The sequence below is a fragment of the Lygodium microphyllum genome, chromosome 11, assembly GCF_053477565.2.
Source record: "Lygodium microphyllum isolate KBCC chromosome 11, Lygodium_microphyllum_v1.1.10, whole genome shotgun sequence".
NCBI lineage: Eukaryota > Viridiplantae > Streptophyta > Polypodiopsida > Schizaeales > Lygodiaceae > Lygodium > Lygodium microphyllum.
This window is the reverse complement of record NC_141145.1, coordinates 127,660,416-127,677,260: the sequence shown is the minus strand read 5'-3', so window position 1 is coordinate 127,677,260 and position 16,845 is coordinate 127,660,416. Positions and strand designations below refer to the sequence as shown.

Here is a 16,845-nt window from a genome sequence, read left to right as displayed (position 1 = left end):
CTCAGGAGAGCAAATACGCAACCTTCAAAATCAGTATGGGAGGATTCGCTCTAGCCCAAATGAGGTGATGGAGATTGCCATTGACTTCTATAGACACCTTTTCCAGCAGGAGACAACCTGAGCCAGAGGACAGCAATGTGGACAACGGGTCTGGGACCACATCCCATCCCTTGTCACAAAGGAGGTGGGACGCTCCCTCCTAGACCCCTTCATAGAGAAGGAACTAGATTCTATGCCCAGGACAGGCAAAGATGCCCAGGAGCGAATGGTCTTTCTAAGGCCTTTTTCACTACCTAGTGAGAGGTGGTGAGGGATCCCCTGCTACTGGCCTTTCAAGAGATTTTCACCTTAGGACAAATGCCAGGGAGTCTATCAACACGTCTTATCAATCTCCTTCCCAAAGGGAGAGATCGGTTGAAGCTATCCTAGTGGAGACCGATCACCCTGTTGTTAGTGGCCTATAAGGCACTGGCAAAGATGATTGGTAGGCGACTCCACCTTGTGCTTCCAGACATCATTCATGACACACAGGCAGGTTTTGATAGGAGCATCCTAGACAATGTCTTCACCTTCTTTGAGGCGACAGAGTGGACCCAACACAGTGGTCAAGGTTTGGCGGTACTTCTCTTGGACTTCGAGAAAGCCTATGACAAGGTTGACTAGGACTTCTTAGAGAGCACCATGGTGAGGTTGGGCTTATCCCAAGCATGGATCCCTCAGGTCTCTGTACTTTACAAATCAGCTACCAACAGGGTTCTCATAGGTGGCAGGCGGGGGGAGAAGTTTCGACTGGAGAGATCAATCTAACAGGGCTGCTCTCTTGCCCCGTATATGTTCCTACTCTTTGCAAAGGCAATGTCTCACTTCCTCAAGTCATGTATGAGCGAGTTACGTGGCCTCCGACTTCGGATGAGAGAGGAGACCGAGCTGTTAGACTCAGTGTATGCAAATGATACAACACTCTACATAGAAGACAATGAGCTGATGCTGGAGAGAGTGAGACTAGCTCTCGAGGTATTTTGCACTGCAGCGGGAGCGAAAATCAACTGGCAAAAGTCATTTGGCTTCCTTACGGACCCGGACTCTAGCACGGAGTGGGGCGTCCACTTGGGATTCAGATGGGTGTACAGAGGGCAGACTATCCGTTACCTAGGGTTCCAAGTAAGACTCGACATCACTCCTGCCCAACAGTTTCTTCCGGTCCTCAACTCTATTCTACGGAAGCTGACCTACTGGAGTATTGCTCGCCTTTCCCTAGAAGGCTGATCCTTGGTCGTTAACCAGGTCCTCCTAGTGACCACTTGGTACATCGCCTCGTGTTGGTGCTTTTCCTCGTCCTGTGTAGTTCATCTTTACGGCCTAGTGCGGAATTTTCTCTATCAAACGGTTCCACGGACTCTCGGGCCAAGGTGGCATGGGCGACCATCATCCACATCGGCTAGAGGGAGAGCTTGGGATCATCGACCCAGGGTATCAGAGTCTGGCCCTTTTGGGCAAACTAGTAGTCCGCAATCTCACACCAAGAGGGTAGACTTGGAAGGTCCTATTGTAGGACGATCTCGAGGAGTGTAGACTGAGGCTTGGCGGTGACTGGAGGCCATCCTTGAGATTCTCCTTCCTCCGTAGCCTACTTCGTGTGTGGCAGAGCCTGGCCGTCATTCAGAGCCCCCCAAGTTGCCAGGAGGAGATAGACCGCCAACCGATGATCTGGAACCCCTAGGTCAGAGATCGCGATAGGGTACAGGTAGGCTGGTTGGGAGGCCGGCCCTAGTCATACCATCAGGACATGGTATGACTAGGTCAGAGATCTGGAACCCCTAGGTCAACGATCGCAATGGGATACAGATTGGCGAGCGCCCCCACATCCAGTGGGCTGGGTTGGGAGGCCGGCTCTAGTCATACCATCAGGACATGGCGGGAGGTGTACAGGATAGTGAAGCAGGAGGTGTTGCAGCATGCATCACATTGTCAGAGAGGAGTTGAGTTGAGGAGAAGGGAGATTGACGCAACGATACCACAAGAGTGGCTTCACCCCCCAATATGAGAGCCGATAGAGCCTAGTGAGATAGGGGCCGCAAGATTTTCACCAACAGGTATCCCCCTATAGGTGGTAGGTAGAGTGGGCGGCACCCACATGGGACTTTTCTCACCATGGAGGAGAAGGGGGGGCGTCTAGTCCTTGACAGAGAGCAGCAAGATGAACTTTTTGGTGCCACCTATGGGACAATTGGAGGCCGAGGAGGGTATCGTATTTCTTATGGTTGTTAGCACATGGAGGCCTGGCAGTAGGTAGTTGGCTAGCTTAGATGGAGAAGGATGGAGGGTGTAAACGTTGCACACAGCAGAAGCACTACCTTTGGTCGTGTGAGGTGGCACAGCTCGTGTGGAGAGAAGCATGCCGCATTCTCCACCATCTAGCACCCAGCCTTGGATGTATCTCATGGGGAGCTTTCTGTTGGCAAGCAGTCAGCCAGGGCTATCACCTTTTGTATGAGACTAGGATGTAGGACACGATCTTCATAATTGAGACTGGGTTGTGCAGCCCACAACAGACCGCTCTGAGGTATGGGAGATCATAGAGAGTCTTACTAGATGGCACATTTGGAAGGCGCGGTGTCAGGAGGCTTTTGGTGGAGAGAGACTTTTAGTATATGCGACTTTGGTAGAGCTCTGGACCTCCATCGTCCACTCCCTCCGTGTCCGATGGGACCAGGTGCAAGGCGAGTCTCAAGCTCGTCAGAAGCTTCGTTTTCACTTTATGCACACCTAGAGCGGCTAGGACCTCTTCTTCAAAATGCATGCAGGCAGCCCCAGATGGTGATACCCCCCATGGCTTCTTGCCGCCATCCCCCCCAGACCACCTTGAGAGGCTTGTACACATGATGTATTTATGACCTGGTGCCAGCTCCAGCTAGTCTATCGAGCATGAGCACTCTGTTGTAATCAGTTTTTTTGAGTAATATAATCAGCCACATTTTACTTGCAAAGAAAAAAAGATCCTGCAGTGCTGCTATCAGAAGCAACATTTGTCGTTCCTTCATAGTTCATAATCTGAGGGCATGATTTCCTACAGCACCTCCTAGGATGACACCAAAACATGAGAGCATATAAAGAAGTGTCAACAAATTCATTGGCATGGCGGTTGTGTATATTCAGTCTTGTAAGCCTCTAGGTGCAGCTTGACTAAACCTTTACAGAGCATACCAGTAGTGAGAGCCATCAGAAGAGCTCCACTCTCATGTGATATCTCATATGTATACGTTTGAAGAGGATAAAGCAGTACATGACAAAAGCCTAACTCTAAAGCTCTATTACTAGATGTTTTACACGATTAAAAAGTGAGAATACATTATACTTTTGAGTCACGATTAGAGACTGCCAAACAGATCAAGCAAATCTTGCTGATGAAAAAACAAGAATGGCTAGTGTTTCCCCAACATTTGATAAAATAATTTTGCTCATTCCCTAGCTTGAGTTACATAGGGAAGCATTGAGCCATTACCGATGATACAATATACAAACTCAAAATAGGCTCTTATAGTCAAAGTAGAAAAAACGCAGCCATGAACTTCCTTTCAAAACTTGAATGGATTCCAACACTATTTATATCCTTACCTCGGCAGCAGTGCCTGGAAGAGAGCCAAGTCCTGCCTTCTTCAGCTCATAAAGAAAATCTCTCAGGCTACAAGACAAAAATGAGTAATGGCTTGTTACATTTGTGGACATAGCCACTTCAACACATTTAGCACTAAGAAAATTATGAGGCCACAGAAGGTATAGGTGTGGTTTAAAGTATTTAACTATGTTACAGGCAGGATATCTTGTTAGTTTTTAAACACGTGCAATAATCACTCAATATAATCCTGTTATTTTACATCTCTTGATTTCCTTACACATGCCAGTTATTAACACCAACAAAAGACCAGAAGCATCAATTGGTCACAAAGGAATACTCAACCCGTGTAGCAGCAATTCAGGAGCCTGATGAGATCACACCCCATCCTCTTAAGAACAGCACTAACTATGATATTTGGTCACACTAGCTCTTTTTATGCAGCTTGATAGTTTCATCACATTTAAAATCATGAGATGCATAGATCTGGTATTAGACATACAAAAATTGTAGTCATTGTCACCCAAAATATTTGCAGCTTATTGCATAATCATCAGGCTTCTCCTCTTCATCTTATTGTTCTATTCTTCAAATCAAGTGCTTCCTTCACAATGGCTTAACCTTTACTCCTTGGCCCACTCTGATATCATATGTTAGAAATTATGGTGTAGGATGTGCACAGCTGAAGCTCTGGTGGACAGAGCTCCAGGACTAAGGCACACACAGAGAGAGAGAGAGAGAGAGAGAGAGAGCAAAAAGAAGTGGCACGACAGATTCATCCAGCTCTGGAAATCTAAGGTTCCGTATCAAGGAAAAGTGTTTATGTGGAGGCTACTTATTGGGGCTCTTCCTACTGGGAATGTGCTGCGAGCTCGTAAGATCTCTCTTGAGCGATGCATATTCTGTTCTACATGTGATGAGACAGTGCTTCATCTGTTTGTCTCCTCCCCTATTGCAAGGCAGATTTGGAGTTTTATTTTCCGTGTTTGGTCCCTGTTGACTCGACACCGGATTTCAGCTTGTTCGTGGATTTTGGGGAAGATGACCTCCACAATTTCTTTGAGTTCAACTGCCTTTTCCATTTCCTTAGATGGACAGCCTTGTGGCATATTTGGCGTACTCGGAATGCCTTCATTTTGATTCAGTATCTGGTATTCATGGTCATGTGGCCCAAATTCGGGGTTTAGTGTTATGGCAAATCACCTCTATGGTGTCTACTGATTTGATTCTTCCTGATATTGCTACTCCCTGGCTGGACACTCTTCGCTCCACACCAGCTGTACTTTCAGTGTGACATTTCTGTGTTTGAGTTTGTATAGACTTTCCTTTATGTCTATTATTTTCTGTTATTTCTAAAGCTGACCTGATGGTCTTATGTAAAATATTTACTACTTAATTCAATTATCTTCACAAAAAGAGAGAGAGAGAGAGAGAGAGAGAGAGAGAGATTGCCAAAAGAAAAAGAGATGGCGAGCATGATGGTGGGGATGCAACGGGACCCGCCTAGGGTTTTCGTCTGTTGACTCTGCGTCTTCCGTTTTCGTTCGTGCAGTCCGCCGTCTTGGGGCTCCACATTAAAGCCCAGTGTTGTCTGCGCCCACCTTCCTTCGTGCCCCTACCTTTCCAGTTCATTGCAACCCACGCTCAATGGTGCTCTTTGTCTCTTGCTTCTGCCGTTCCAACTTGACAGGGCACTGTGCTTCTATGCCTCTGCCCGGCCCGTTCCAACTTTCCGCGAGCCTTGCCCCTTCACGACTGTCATCTGACGCTACCATTTCTGCTCTGCGATCAGAGTTTCCCCCAAGTCTGCTCCTCAGTCACAATCCCTATGCCACATGAAGGGACGGCTCTGCCCCGCCTCTACGTGGCTAGCCGTCATGCACCCAGGCAGTAACCGACCTGTTGTCCTGCACAGTCTGCTGCACATCCTCTGAGCGCCCTTATCCAAAGCCTGGGACCAAACATTATCACACGTGCAATTTGCCACTCTACATCGATAATGAGAGCAAACCTGCCCCTGTATAGTGAAAGAGAGAGAGAGAGAATGAGAAAGAGGGAGAGAGAGAGACGATGGCGGACGGCATGACGTTGACCTGACCACCCGCAAGCCCCCGCACGCATGAAGACCTGCTGTGTCTGCACGATGACTTCCTGCGTCTGCACGTTTCCCTGGGTCAGTGCGCTGGAGAGAGAGAGAGAGAGATCTGTTTGGCGTCCCGTCCAATCGTCACCTGAAGACTGCCACCTGACGATTCCCACCTGACGCCTGCCGCCTGACGACTGCCTGCGCGCCTGACTGCCGCCTGATGCCTGATGCCTGACTGCCGCCTGAACCTGACGCCTGTCTGCGCACCTCACGACTTCCTGATGACTGCTTGCGTGGCTGAAGACCCACCCGCCTGACGACTGCCTGCTCCTGCTTGCGTCTTTGTGCGTTTTAGGGTTTCGACCAGAGTCGCCTTTTGTCAAACGTGATGCTGTCCATGGCGCACTGTATACCTGCGGGCCTGTGAGGCGCCTTTCACATACAGTGCAGAGAGGAGCTGCGCTTTGTCCTACCGCGAGCCTTGGAAGGAGACGGCACAGTGCTGAGAGCACTGCTTGCTGCTGCTGTCCGTGGGTGTCTGCCCTCTGCAGTTTGTTGTGCCGAGTCAGAGTAAGAGAGCCATCACCTGGCAGCACGCGACTGCAACCCTGCACAGATCAGAGAGCTGATCTGTGCCTGTACACAGAGCGAGAGAGAGAGAGAGAGAGAGAGAGAGAGAGAGAGAGAGGGAGAGCGGCCTGCACGTTTCTGCCTCCCGTGAGATCTTCACTCGGCCTCTGTCCGGTATATGCAGTGATACAATATGGCTGGTCTGGATCAAGATTTTATAGACCAAACGGTGGCAACGCTTGGTCCGGATTCTGATACCGAGGAACCTGAGGATATGGTTCCGTGCACCGAACAGATGCCCCCTGGTCCTGACATCTAGCCTGCAGGTAAACGCACCAAGCATACTTCGGAAGAGACAATGGATCATCAGGATTGTTCCTATGCTCACGTTGCTTCGGATTCTGTGGACTCTCAGGATGTTGACTGGGAGCATTTGTTGGGATTTGCCAACACTCTGCTTGGCGATTATGTTCAACATAATCAAGAAGTCTTTTCTGACTCTGCACCTAACGATGTTCTGGAAGCCACTGTGGACCCGAAAACTATCTTGCGCTCCTTTTCGGTGTTTTATGATCGCGCTGTGATACTCTTCTTCACTGGTAGAATACCACTGCTTTCATGTATTCGCCAGTGGCTGCACAGTCTTCTACAAGGAGAATGTGTTGAAGAGATTTTTGTTGGGCCCCAAGGTTTTTTTGAGGTGCTCTTGAAATTTGAGACGCACCATGCTACTCTCCTGTCTAAACTGCCTTTGCTTTTTGATCGTTCGTTGGTCCATGTTGTACCATGGCGCCCAATGGCAGATTTTCAGCGTATGCTGCAACGTGAATGCCCTGTGTGGGTTGAAGTGGAAAATTGTCCGACTGTCTATTGGCCACTGTTGAAGGACGCTATGGCCGCTGTGAGCACTGTTCTGGTCCCTCCATGTCTAAGGGCTGTGAATCGCAACCGGTTGTGTATGTTTTGGGACATTGCAAGGAAAAGGCCTGCTTGGTTACGTCTCAATTGCTCTGGCATGCATCCGTTACACTTTCGTTTGAAATGGGGCAATTTTGCAGGACATTGCTTTTCCTGTGGACAATTGGGACATTTTATGGCCGAATGCCCGGAGCAACAACACACTTCAGATGCTGGCCATGTTGCACTACCCATGGAAGATATGGTGTGTGATGCTCCATCGCTGGATGCTATGCCCCAAAGTTCTGGACAAAGGTAAACAACAGGTTTCGGGTCTGGATTCCCGTGCCACTGACTGGGTTGAAGTACGCACAAAAAAAGGCAACAGGGTTGTTGCTGGCATTGAGAATACTGTACCTACTACCTCACAAGATTTCATGCATACCTATATGCGCAAAAAAGAAATGTTGTCTTTAGAGCACTTTGCTCCTGCTATGGTTTCCTCTGCCCCCCGTCCTCAGCCCACCAGGAGAATGTATTTGGATCGTCCAAAGGGTCCACCTGCTAAGTTGGCTTTTGATACCAAAGGCAACATCATTACCCCGTGGGATCGTCGTTATCCCCGTTCCATCCCCAAGCTAGCAGATATGCCGTCTACCTTCAAATCTGGTCCTCAGAACTCTTTTGCTGTGTTGGCGGATTTCTTGGATGAGAGAGTCCTGGACATTCTTGCAGAAAAAGTCAAATCGAGGCAAGCTGTGCCTCATACCTGATTTTGTTTTGAATACACATGAAAATAGCCATGTGGAATGTGCGAGGAATTTGTTCTCGCCACAAGCAACATGCCATGTGGACTGTATTGCATGAGAATCAGTGGGATGTCCTGTGTGCTGTTGAGCACAAGAGTCACGGAGAAGCTGGAAAAGTTGTGGATTGCCATGGCTTTTGTTTATTCTATGCAGGGACACAGGCCATGCATTATTCGGGTGTGCTCATGATTGTACATGAAAAATATCAACCTGTTCTTATTAAAAATGATGTGCATGGCCGCTTTTTGGTGATTGAAATATTATTTGAAGGGGAGATCTTATGGTTACTTGGCCTCTATGCTCCGAATGATCCTTTATCTCGCCGGGAGCTTTGACAGACTTTGCAGACTTTCTTGTCACTTGGCAGACGGAGCTTCTTGATGGGGGATTTCAATATGTGTGTTGATTCTTTCCAGTCCACATCGAGGCATTCGGTAATGGACGCACCAGAAAGTCGTATGTGGCATGAGTTGGCTCTTGCTGTTCTTAAGCAAGATCTCTGGTCTTGGCTACACCTGTCTTCTACAGGGTTTACTTTCCATTCTGCCCAGTATGCAACAACATGGTCGAGATTGGATCGTATATACATCATGCAGAATGATGATTTCCTTCCTGAGATGCTCGAAATGAAAGTGTTGCAGTAATTTGCCTTGTCGGACCTCCCTCTGCAGCTTGAGCTGCTTACACAACCCATTGCACCTTTCAAGCAATTTTCTGGAGAGACTCCCTTTGCGTTTCAACTCGTCTTACTTGAAGCATGCAATCTTTCAGGGCTATATACAGCAATTGATTGATAGATTCTTATTGGACTTCTCCTCTCAGGGCATTGCTTCATTTGAAAGATTGCTCTCTAATGTGCAATGGGTTGCTCGGCAGTATGGGATCCATCATGCCTCTCTTTGTCGACGGCGTCGAGAAGCAGCGGAGGACCTGCTGGCTTTGGTTCGTTCTCTGCTGGTGGACACTCCAGATGATGCATTTCTGCTAGCACTCGCAATGCGGGTGGCTGAACTTATTAAAGAGTTTCAGTTAAAATCGTATCAGCAGGCCAAATTGCAACATCTGACGGAGACTTTGCAAGATAGTGCGTGTCAGACTCATAAGTTCTTTTGAGCTCTCCATGCCTCTCCTGCTCGAGAGAATATGACCAGACTCGAGGATGCAGAAGGCCACCTAGTCCTTGATCTACAGACTATTGTGCATATATGTAGGAATTATTCCCACGACCTTCTTGGTTCCACTTCTCCACCTTCAACCCGAACTACTGAGGCCCGTTCGGTTTTTTATGACCTGGTCCACAATCAGGTTCCGCAGGACATGCAAGCTACTATGGAGTCAGATATTTGTGAGACAAAGATTATGGACGTTTTGTTACACTTGCCCAAGGATAAAAGTCCGGGTTGGGATGGTATCACCAATGAGTTCTTTGAGGCTTTCGCTACCCAACTGGCGAAACCATTGAAGGATATGTTTCAGCAGGTGTGGAAAACGGGGATCATGCCTTCCTCATGGAAAGGACTTATTAAACTGCTTCCAAAGGTTCCTTCGCCGTCTACGTTGAAACATTGGCGCCCAATTTCTTTGATGGGTTTTATGTATAAAATATTTTCCAAAGTAATGGCGAATCGGCTCCATAAGCATCTCCCTACCATTGTGCACCCTCTCCAATATGGTTTCATTAAGGGCCGAAACATTCTGCACAATGTATTAAATGCGCAACTAGCGATTGATTACGCAAGGCATTCTTATCAGGAGGTCCTACTGATTCAATTGGACCTGGAAAAGGCTTTTCACTATCTGGACTAGTCTTTCGTTGCTGAACTTATGTCTTCTATGGGCTTTGGTGCTCGGAAGTCTTATCTAATCTATACCATCAGTGCTGCCGCGTCCTCGCGAGTCATGCTGAATGGAGGCATTACTGAGCCATTTGTCCTTGCCCGCTCTGTCAGACAAGGGTGCCCTTTGAGCCCTCTCTTCTTTGCCCTTGCGACTCATCCAGTTCTTTCGATGTTATCTCATATGGCAGCTTCTACTCAGTTGGCTGGATTGTCGCTTCCTTCTCGACAGCACTTCATTAGCCAATCCTTGGCTGATGACAGCTTTATGATTTTGCGTGCACATAAGGATAACCTTCGAAAAGCATTGGATGTTTGGGCTCTCTTTGGTCAGGCGTCTGGCCTTCGCATCAATGCGTTCAAATCAGCCATTCTCAGCTGCACGGAGTCGGATTTGCAGTCCTTGGACTGGCAAGGTATGGTTGTTCCTCGTGGCTCCATTGTCAGGCATCTTGGGTACCCTTTGGATGTTGATGTTCCCCCAAAGCAGCTTCTGCAATGGATTTCTCAGAAAATGGCCGCTAAGTTTCTGTATCGGAAGTCTCAGGCCTGGCCCTTCCATATTCGCCTCAAAGTAGCCCAGACAATTATGTTGCCAATGCTCACATATTTCTTGCCATTGCTGCCCTGGACTACTACGACTCTGAATGCTCTTACTCAGTCTATTCGTTTCATGCTATGAAAGAAGGATTCCTTGCATGCAGGTATTTCCTGGATTCCTTTGTCGCATGCGTGCACCCCCAAACACATAGGTGGAGGGGCTATTTTAGATGCCCAAACTCACATGTTGGCACTCCGTTGGTCTCTTTTCCGCGCCATGTGCTCGGATCATCATCCATGGGTCGTTATAGCCAGTTATTTCCTTGAGGATCATGGGCTTCTACATGGCAATACCCAAATCCGAAGTTCTTGGTGGCATGTTCTTAATGCTGATTCGTGGTTCTCCAGTTCTTCTTCATCGCTGCTTACTCATTTGGTATGTTCCTGGAAACATGTCCTCCAGAAGGCTCAGTGGCATCCAGCGGAGGATCGCTTAGCTACTAATTCTTTTCAATTGGAATTGTTGGCAGTCCCGCGGTTACTTTCATGGGAAGGTAAACACGAGCTTAGACAACAATTCAACCGGATGGCATGTTCGTGCCCTTGCTTCGGATCATCCCTGGCAGGATTGGGACTTCGAAGGCCAGCTGAATTTAAGCAAAGCTTCTGCTAACCAGGTGTATCATCTTCTGATTAAAGATCATCAATGGCTGGTTACTAAAGCGAATACTCTATGGGGATTGCGTAAATCCCGGTCATGGTGGAGGGCAACTGTGATGGAGGGCTGGTTGAACAAGACACCCTTCAAATATAAGGTCTTTCTTTGGAGAGTGATGATTGGTGGTCTTCCGCTTGCTTCAGCTCTTTCCAAGCGACAAATCTCCAACGGCAACTGTTTCTTTTGCACCACTACTGTGGAATCCGCCCGGCACTTGTAGGACCACGACAGAAACACAAAGAGACAGACACAGACACAAAGGGCAAAACTCAAACCCTAAACCCAAAACTCAAAAACCCAAACCCTAAACGCAAAACTCAAACCTCAAACACAAACAGAAGAAGGGAGAGGGAAAACACAACTCTGAAGTGAATGAATGCTGTAAATGAATGTAAGAGTGTACAGTGTGCTCAAGGGCAAAGCAATGTCGGAGTGTGACGTCCACCAAAGACGGATCCCAAGTCTGTGACCACCAGTCGGAGTGCTGAATAGTGAATGGCAGCAGGCTGGTCACCAAAAGGCAGCAATCTAGAGGCTGGAAACTGGTAAACACAACAGTGTACCACCGATCGGAGGCTGGAAACTATGCAGAGTCTGCTGTAAACAGCAGGCTGAAACAGTGTCTGAGAGTGCCACGTCCTCCAATACTGAAAACGTAGGCTGGTTGACCCTGGAGATGATGGACAGCAGGCTGAACAGCAGTCTGGGACAGTTTGGAGCAGTCGCCAGCAGCCAAGAGCTGTCGCCTACTGCAATGGACAGGCTGAAGATAATGTGGCTGCAGTCGATGATGGCTGGACTGTAGATGGAAGCAGGCTGCAGGCTGGAAACTGGGTGCCAACAAGGCTGGTGTAACCTGCAAAAAAGGATGATGGCTGAATGGGGGCAGCATGTCTATTTATAGATGTGGTAGGGCACCCCAAAAATTAGGGTTTCCACTAACTCTGTCGAACCGCTCCCCGTATTAGGGTTTCCACTAAACTCTCTCGAATCGCTTCCCGTTTTAGGGTTTTACTCTAAAATAGCATTTTTAGTGTGTTTTGGGGCTGTTGAAGAGGCTAATCAACAAATAATGCATAATTTAGCTCAACAATGGCTGCCCTCTCATGGAAAGCAACAATCTGCTATGAGACCAGGTTTGTTTCCATGACTACAACTACTTGATCCCCATCCGGTAATGAGTTAGCTTTACCCTCATTAACATGGACATAATTCGACATAAGATGATTGGCAGTGGCTAGCATGAATTGAAGAGACCCATCAGGCTGTGAGCACGAAACATGAACGTCTAGCTAAGGCAAATTTGGGCCTAAGACCGGTTCTTCAACCGACATTCTACAGCGTTTGCCCATCTCATCAGCCAATGAATCACCATCCGAGTTTGCCAAGACTTTGTCATTCCCTTGCTCAATCTGTTGATTGAGAAAGGCCATATCGATACCATTACATTCCTGCAGAATTCCCATAGAGGTCCAGGTCGACAGTTAATACTGCATGCGCAGGGGAAAGAACAACGTGTGCAGGCAGGTCAGGCGTGACCTTGAGGTAAACTGAAAAGGAAAAAAGAAAACGAAAGTAGCGCTTTAGCCTCCTCCATGCCAGACACGGTCGACAAGAGACTGCCGTCGCCCACACTTCCTCTTGCTCCTGCTCGTCCAAAGCTCATATTGCCCCATATGCTGGAACAGGATGGGAGAATCGAAGGTGTGCGAGGCACCTCTCTCTCTCTCGTTCCCTCTGCACGTAGGGCCGAATAGAACCTGCGCAACCTTGAGGGAAGATCTCAGGCTGCGCACAGGGTAGGGAAGCACGCCTGCTGTCCCAATCTCTCTCTCTCGCTCTCTTTTTTTTTTTCCGTAAAAGGTAATTGTATTAATTACGAAAAAAATACAAGATTACTTGATTACAAGATACATGACGACAATCTAAGCCATCATGTGAAGAGGTTCTAAGTACTACAAGTTACAACGTCATGGAAAAGATGCAGAGGAAATTGCCATATGCCAGGGATGTAAGTCCTCCCTAGAGAGCAAATCAGAATGCTCGAGAAGATCTAACTGCCAATACAAGAGGCCCTTAAGCCTCGCAATATGCCGCTGAACATTATAGGCGGAGTCAAAAAGAAAAGCATTCCGAATGGTCCAGTTATGCCAACAGCCCCAATATCGAAGAAAATGATACATGAGCTTCATATGTGGCTGTGCCGGAGTGGGGTATTTGGGCTGCCCAAAAACCCAATCAAAGGGGCGCAGGGTGAAACCAACCACCCCTTGCCAAACAACCGACAAAAATAACCAGACTTTCTTAACGATGGGGCAAGAAATAAATCGGTGGCGGGCGGATTCCACAGTAGTGGTGCAAAAGAAACAGTTGCCATTGGAGATTTGTCGCTTGGAAAGAGCTGAAGCAAGCGGAAGACCACCAATCATCACTCTCCAAAGAAAGACTTTATATTTCAAGGGTGTCTTGTTCAACCAGCCCTCCATCACAGTTGCCCTCCACCATGACCGGGATTTACGCAATCCCCATAAAGCATTCGCTTTAGTAACTAGCCATTGAAGATCTTTAATCAGAAGATGATACACTTGGTTAGCAGAAGCTTTGCTTAAATTCAGCCGGTCTTATAGGTCCCAATCCTGCCAGGGATGATCCGAAGCAAGGGCAGGAAAGGGTTGTCTGCTCTGGAGCACCCTCAAAAGCTGTTCCCATAAAGGCCTATATCCACGAGGGATCCTGACAAGCCTCCTAGCTGTACGAAACGATATAAGCACATTGCGACTGGCAAGGGTGGCATCCGCAACTGAAGACAAGCCCAAACGTGCCATCCGGTTGAATTGTGGTCTAACCTCATGTTTACCTTCCCATGAAAGTAAACGCGAGACTGCCAACAATTCCAATTGAAAAGAGTTAGTAGCTAAGCGATCCTCCGCTAGATGCCACTGAGCCTTCTGGAGGACCTTTTTCCAGGAACATACCAAATGAGTAAGCAGCGACGAAGAAGAACTGGAGAACCGCGAATCAGCATTAAGAACATGCCACCAAGAACTCCGAATTTGGGTATTGCCATGCACAAGCCCATGGCCCTCAAGGAAATAACGGGCTATATCGACCCATGGATGATGATCCGAGCACATGGCGCGGAAGAGAGACCAACGGAGTGCCTGCATGTGAGTTTGGGCATCTAAAATAGCTCCGCCACCCATGCGTTTGAGGGTGCACGCATGCGACCAAGAGATCCAAGAAATACCTACATGCAATGAGTCCTTCTTCCATAGCATGAAACGAATAGACTGAGTAAGAGCATTCAGAGTCGTACTAGTCCAGGGCAACAATGGCAAAAAATATGTGAGCATTGGCAACATAATTGTGTGGGCTACCTTGAGGCAAACATGGAAGGGCCAGGCTTGGGACTTCCGATACATAAACCTAGCCACCATAACAAGACGTCCATAACCTCTGCCTCACAAATATCTGACTCCATAGTAGCTTGCATGTCCTGCGGAAGCTGATTGCGGACCAGCTCATAAAAAACCGAATGGGACTGAGTAATTTGGGCTGAAGGTGGAGAAGTGCAACCGAGAAGGTCACGGAAATAATTCCTGCATATATGCACAATAGTCTGCGGATCCAGGATAAGGTGGCCTTCTGCATCCTCGAGTCTGGTCATATTCTCTCGAGCAGGAGAGGCGTGGAGAGCTCGAAAGAACTTATGTGTCTGACATGCACTATCTTGCAAAGTCTCCATCAGATGTTGCAGTTTGCTCTGTTGATATGATTTCAACTGGAACTCTTCAATAAGATCAGCCACCCGCATGGCTAGTGCGAGCAGAAATGCATCATCCGGAGTGTCCACCAGCAGAGAACGAACCAAAACCAGCATGTCCTCTGCTGCCTAGCGACGCCGCCGACAAAGAGAGGCATGATAGATCCCATACTGCCGAGCAACCCGCTGCACATTAGAGAGCAATCTTTCAAATGACGCAGTGCCCTGAGAGGAGAAGTCCAAGAAGAATCTATCAATTAATTGCTGCATATAGCCCTGAAAGATTGCATGCTTCAAGTAAGACGAGTTGAAACGCAAAGGGAGTCTCTCCAGAAATTGCTTGAAAGGTGCAATGGGTTGTGCAAGCAGCTCGAGCTGCACAGGGAAATGCTCCGACAAGGCATATTGCTGCAACACTTTTATTTCGAGCATCTCGGGAAGAAAATCATCATTCTGCATGATATATATACGATCCAATCGCGACCATGTTGTTGCATACTGGGCAGAATGGAAACTAAACCCTGTAGAAGACGGGTGTAGCCAGGACCAGAGATCTTGCTTAAGAACAGCAAGAGCCAGCTCATGCCACATACGACTTTCCGGCGCATCCATTACCGAATGCTCCGATGTGGACTGGGAAGAATCAACACACATATTGAAATCCCCCATGAAGAAGCCCCATCTGCCAAGTGACAAGGAGGTCTGCAAAGTCTGCCAAAGCTTCCGACGAGATAACGAATCATTCGGAGCATAGAGGCCAAGTAACCATAAGATTTCCCCTTCGAATAAAATTTCAATCACCAAAAAGCGGCCATGAACATCATTTTTAATAAGAACAGGCTGATATTTGTCATGTACAATCATGACCACACCCGAATAATGCATATCCTGTGTCCCTGCATAAAACAAACGAAAGCCATGGCAATCCACAACTTTCCCGGCTTCACCGTGACTCTTGTGCTCAACAGTGCACAGGACATCCCACTGATTCTCATACAATATAGTCCACATGGCATGTTGCTTGTGTCGAGAACAAATTCTTCGCACATTCCATGTGGCTATTTTCATGTGTATTCAAAACAAAATCAGGTACGAGGCACAGCTTGCCTCGATTTGACTTTGTCGGCGAGAATGTCTAGGACTCACTCGTCCAAGAAATCCGCCAACACCGCAAAAGAGTTTTGAGGACCAGATTTGGAAATAGACGGCATATCTGCTGGCTTGGGATTGAAACGGGGATAACGATGGTCCCACGGGGTAATGACGTTGCCTCTGGTATCAAAAGCCAGCTTAGCAGGTGGACCCTTTGGACGATCCGAATACATTTTCTTGGCGGGCTGAGGACGGGGGGTAGAGGAGACCATAGCAGGAGCAGAGCGCTCAAAAGACAACATTTCCTTCCTGCACATATATGTACGCATGGAATCTTGTGAGGTAGTAGGCACAGTATTCTCCATGCCAGCAACAACCCTGTTGCCTTTTTTTGCAAGTACTTCAACCCAATCAGTGGCACGGGAATCCAAACCCGAAACCTGTTGTTTACCTTTGGCCAAAACTTGGGGATGGTGGATAGTATCCAACGACGGGGCATCACACACCATATCTTCCATGGGCGGCGCAACATGGCCAACATCTGAAGTGTGTTGCTGTTCTGGGCATTCGGCCATAAAATGCCCCAACTGTCCACAGGAAAAGCAATGTCCTGCAAAATTGTCCCATTTCAAACGAAAGTGTAACGGATGCATGCCAGAGCAATTGAGGCGTAACCAAGCAGGCCTTTTTCTTGCAGTGTCCCATAACATACACGAGCGGTTGCAATTCACAGCCCTGAGACTGGGAGGGACCAGAACAGTTCCCACAGCGGCCATAGCATCCTTCAATAGTGGCCAATAAACAGCCGGACAATTTTCAACTTCTACCCACATAGGGCATTCACGTTGCAGGAGACGCTGAAAATCTGCCATTGGGCGCCATGGAACCACATGAACCAACCGGCGATCAAAAAACAAAGGCA

The 16,845-nt window shown here is 47.9% G+C and overlaps 1 protein-coding gene across 1 annotated transcript in view; it reads right to left on the bottom strand.

The window, feature by feature from the left end:
• LOC148029357 (uncharacterized) overlaps positions 1–16,845 on the bottom strand; it is a 208,019-nt gene that overhangs the window by 22,452 nt on the left and 168,722 nt on the right. The window contains exon 13 of the mRNA XM_087688149.1: positions 3,616–3,682. Within this exon, the coding sequence (XP_087544275.1) occupies positions 3,616–3,682 (67 nt within the window). The remainder of the gene's footprint in view (positions 1–3,615; positions 3,683–16,845) is intronic.